The 4827-nt window shown below is 37.4% G+C and overlaps 1 protein-coding gene across 1 annotated transcript; it reads right to left on the bottom strand.

Moving 5' to 3' along the window:
- Positions 1 to 3351: 3351 nt before the first annotated feature.
- LOC114822170 (putative gamma-glutamylcyclotransferase At3g02910) lies at positions 3352 to 4137 on the bottom strand. Its single transcript, XM_029096372.2, has one exon. It carries the CDS (start codon positions 4069 to 4071, stop codon positions 3538 to 3540), a length of 534 nt encoding a protein of 177 aa, XP_028952205.1. The 5' UTR covers positions 4072 to 4137; the 3' UTR covers positions 3352 to 3537.
- Positions 4138 to 4827: the final 690 nt, after the last annotated feature.

Below are 4827 nucleotides of genomic sequence, written 5' to 3'. Positions count from 1 at the left end.
TCGCCTGAATTTGTGAAAGTGTCCTGAAAATGGGTTATCTGCGACACACATGCTATTTTTTTAATCGAAAACTTGACAGTTGTCACGGTGAGGTGACAAACCATGGATGATATCTTTCGTAAAATTCACTTCAAGATGCGAAAATGAAATTGATGTATAAGTTTGATGTATCGAAATTTATCCTTTTGCATTTGGTAGGTGTTGTAAAGGGTGAAAATGTGACATAACTGGGACTGAAGAACCTCATGCTGGCAAGGCCTTCTTCAACTGTGGGGAAAACTGCACCTGGTGTAATGTATATCAATCAACATACGAATAAACTATTCGAAGTTGCATCAACTATCACGATGATCGAGTGTGCATAGCAACAAATGCCTTATCCTTTTGACAGACATGGAGATGGGACAGTGACTAAGGGCGCCGTGCAGCAGGAGGTAGACAAATTTGGTGCAAGCGAAGCACACTTCAAGTGCGGCGAAGGCTAGAAATGTGTTGAAGGGCATGATGCCCGAGCTTTGAATGTGTTGATAGTTGTAGATAGTGACGGATAGCTGAAGAGCATCAAGAAAGTGCATATGCAAACAGTAAACTATCAGTTACTATAGTTGATATTAACGGTCTTGAAACGCAAGTTCGATTTTGCTGTGTACAAATTTAAGAGTTAAAAGGAGAATAAGAATATAAAGACTTGTAGAAAGTGGGGAAGAAAATCAGAAGATATAAAACAATAAGTTCATATTTGAGTCTTCAGTACTCTGAAAAGATTCCCGTGATTATTCCAGTCACAAAAAACCAGAAAAGGCATGCAGGATATTCAATAGGCTCCAAGGACACGAAGCACAACTTACAATTTACCGGCAATTACTTCTGCAGTCTCAGCATTCCTCAGTACAACTCTCGTGGGGACGGGAGGAATCTTAAATCTCAGGCGACAGGCCAGGCTTGACCTCTAATGAAAATGCAGATTGATAAACGTTTTAACACATTGCTATAAATGACTTGAGACGTGGAATCCTCATGGACTTGTGATTATACACGGTTTAAGGCTGCCTTCATTTGCTTGTTAAAGATGGGGACTGCAAGTGACCTAATTTCCATGGTTTGAGATTTGGTTCAAAGTTCAGATTGGTAATTACCTATCTTCCAAATATAATGATTCCTTTTTTTTCTTTTTCACCGGTATAGTAATAGCACATTAGACAAATCATACCAAGGAAAATCGCTGCTTGAAGAATGTGTTGAAATATTTTAGATCGATGGGCGGAGGGCCCCACTCTAAAGACACCGATACTGTCCCTAACTTTACCACCTGTCAAATCCGTCAGGTGTGAGATTTTACCACAAAATGTCTCGGTATTAGTTAGAGTAAAGTAATTATATATAAAGTCACCCTTGTTGACTTCACCCACCAACATAGGATTGCCAACATAATGTACGGCTGACAGTACTCATGACTCATGAGTGAGTCGCTCAGAATATATAATATTATATTGTTAGAATGTATGCCTGGAATGGAGGTGGTTTGTCTGCCCTCTCATTTACATACTCTTCTCACCTCCTACTGTTTTGTGTGGTCACGGTTAAGCCACGTCAACATTTTATATTCTTATTACTTTTTATTTTATTATTTTTATAAAAAAATCAATATAAAATGTTGATGTTGCTTAACCGTGACCATACAAACAGAAGGAGATGAAAAAAGTATGGAAATGAGAGCGCAGACAATCTACCTCCGCCTGGAATGCACTTGTAGTGCTTTTGGACATTCTAAAGTCACTTCCAAACATGACTGGCTAATATATGTCTCCGGTGTTTTTTAATGTGTCAAATGTATATTTCGGAGCCTTAAAATATTTAATAAGATTGGTTTGCTCTAATTTATTTTGAGAAAACTAAATTTTAGATACAATGCATATCTTTCAAAGGAATCATATGGCTTAACAGCCATGGTATAAAATATCGATGATATCGGAAATATCAGTAGTAAAAAAACATGGAAATTTCGATGGAAATATCGGGATATTATCGACATCGATAAAAATTGAATAAAAACCACGAAAATTGTAAGAAAAACTTGGAATTTTTTTTTTAAACTTTGGAGAATGTTTATTTAGTCAATTATATATTAGTTTATCAAAAAAATTAGAAGGAAATGCATTACATGATGGATTTAACTGATTTAAGTTGATTATACAGCAAGCTGGCAGACACTATGAGTGTAGAAAATATGTAGTAATTAATGAAAAAAATATTAAACACACCATAATCATTTATATATAATGATTTATTACAATATTTTACAGTTTATACATTGCATGGTAAGATACATTAGTGATTTAGTACCACATAAAGTTCTTATGAGGTTCAAATTTTTCACTATCTTCATCATCTCTATGTGTAGAGTAAGTTTATTGTGAAGAGTATTCATCAAATGATAAATCCCCAAAATAGTTTTGCATGTAATTGTTAACATGCCACTCACATAAATATAAATATTTTAGCATTATCACTAAAACATAAGTGATATATCGTGGTTAAGGTGTTGGAGGAGTAAAATGGGAGAGGTTCAAATCCCCTCGAAGCTATTTTGTTGTGAATAATGTTTGGCTACCTAAAAATGAGTAGGAATTCTTACTCAAAACTCTTCATGTTCGAATTACAGAGGTTTTGTGCTTATAATCAGAATCGTTCATATGATAAATCACTTTGTAAATATCATTTATGCAAAAAATGAATTAAAACTAAAGTAGATTAGTCAATTTATTGTAGCAAATACATAGACAATTCGTAATGCTTTTACTAATTTCGTTCATCTGTTTCTACATAGTTCGGTGACTAAACGACTTTAGTCTTAATTGATTTTTGCACCGACGATCTTTATATAATGATTTTATAATTAAAAGGTTATGATCATAAACACTAAGTTTTATGGATTGGCAACGAACTGTTTTGAGTAGGAACTCCTCCTCATTATTTGAGTAGCCAAGTATTATTTTGTTGTTGTGCCCCTATTAGAATAAATTTCTAACTCTGCCACTACATATATACACACACACACACATATATATCATCATCATCATCTTATATGATGATATGGCTAAGATTAATATAAACTCATCTCAATTCAATTTAAGAAGTAAAAAATGTACAACATGACAAGATGCAACTCAAATAACAATGGGTATCTCTTCTCTTGCTTGCTAAACGTGACATCACCAATAGGAGAAATTTTTAGTTGTAAGGAGAACACGTACATCATAATGTTTTTATATAAGTAGTAAAAAATTTTAAATTTTAAGTTATTAATCTTCTAATATACATAACCCACTATTTATATAGTAACACGCGAAATACCAACTCATGTGACGATCACATTGAAAAATCTATCAGCCAATAGCCAATAACACGCATGCCAATAGCAAATTACTCATAACAATTGAACTTCAATTATATTTAATCAAATTCATGCAGAAAAGCAAGATAAAGTGACCTAATCATCCCCACCGGCTGAACCCTCTGACATTTCCGAGACTGCCCCTATCTCCTGGAAACAAATTGTCGGACGTCCTCGAGAATGGTGCGACCCTGGTATGGCCTATCTTGTCTTTTCACATACCCTCTGGCCTCATTCTCCGTCCACTCGCTCAAACCCTTCTTGCCATTTCTCTCCCACATCGCAGGGCCAAAGCTTCTGTGCGCGAAATAAGCCTCAGCCGAAACGACGCCGTCTCCGCTGCCATGGATTACGTGAATAGGGAGGCGCTCGTAGTGGCCGATGCTGGTGCCCTCCAACTCGTCGAACCGGGCGAGTCCGCGGGTTGAGACAGAGTAGAGCTCGCCCTTGATCCGGTGGCCCGACCCGGGAAGGTTGATAAGGTAGGGGATTCCGTGGGGTCCGCAAACGAGAGGGTAGGAGAATTGGGTGATGCAGGGGCCTAGTGACACGGCGTCGTTTCGGTCGATGAGGTCCTGGGTTAGTTTGTGGTTGTGGAAGCCTTGTTTGAGTGTGCCGTAACTGAAGATTAGCTGGGGTTTGGATTCGTCTGTCAGACTCTCAGCCGCCATCGCCATATTGGTCTGCCGAGTCAGAGAGAAAACAAAAGCTGCAAAGTTTAATCCGTTTATGGGGAAGATATTAGATAAGCCCTTTCTTCCATTTGTTTATATATTAGAAACTCTTTAACTATGCCCGTAAATTGGGCTAGCCTACATGGGCTGGGCCAAGCCAACGTAGTTCAAGAGCCTCTCGGTCCAATTATGATGGCGTTTTCTAAGGTGTGGACCGCATTATGCGGACCGAATATTGCCTGTTGGATCAAATATTGGATGGTTGAAAAACAATCCATCAAAATGAGGTTAGGATGAAATCGACGTCACTAATAAAAAGGGTACACGACATCAATTCAAAATTTGTTGAATTTAAACTCTCCCCCTGACATCAAAAGTAACGTTCTTAAATTTGTCTTCTCCTCCCCAAACTCTCCATCAGTGGTAGTTGTGCCGTGCTTGTCTTCTCCAGCCTCACTGCATTTCCAGACATCATTTAAGAAAATCAGGGGAATTTGGTTCAAAGGTGTGCAGTCGGTTCCACAGAAAGAACGTGCGTTCAAGGGTATGCAGTCGGTTCCACCAAAAGCACATGTTTTTCGCTTCATTCGAGTTGGGTTCAGAGTCATTGCATGATAACCGCCGTTGTATTTGTTCCCGCTTCGTCAATTTCAGATTTGGTGAATTTTGAAGATGGAACCCTATAATTTAATTTTGTTATTTTTGTTAATTATGATAAATAAAGTTAGTTGTAAGGTTAATTATGCATGTTTGTTGATA

The sequence above is a fragment of the Malus domestica genome, chromosome 16 (genome assembly GCF_042453785.1).
Source record: "Malus domestica chromosome 16, GDT2T_hap1".
Classification (NCBI taxonomy): domain Eukaryota; kingdom Viridiplantae; phylum Streptophyta; class Magnoliopsida; order Rosales; family Rosaceae; genus Malus; species Malus domestica.
This window is presented reverse-complemented; position numbering and strand designations above follow the sequence as displayed.

Bases quoted from the DNA above. Each gene is read 5' to 3' on its own strand.
- LOC114822170 (XM_029096372.2), bottom strand. From the start codon at position 4,071: ATGGCGATGGCGGCTGAGAGTCTGACAGACGAATCCAAACCCCAGCTA.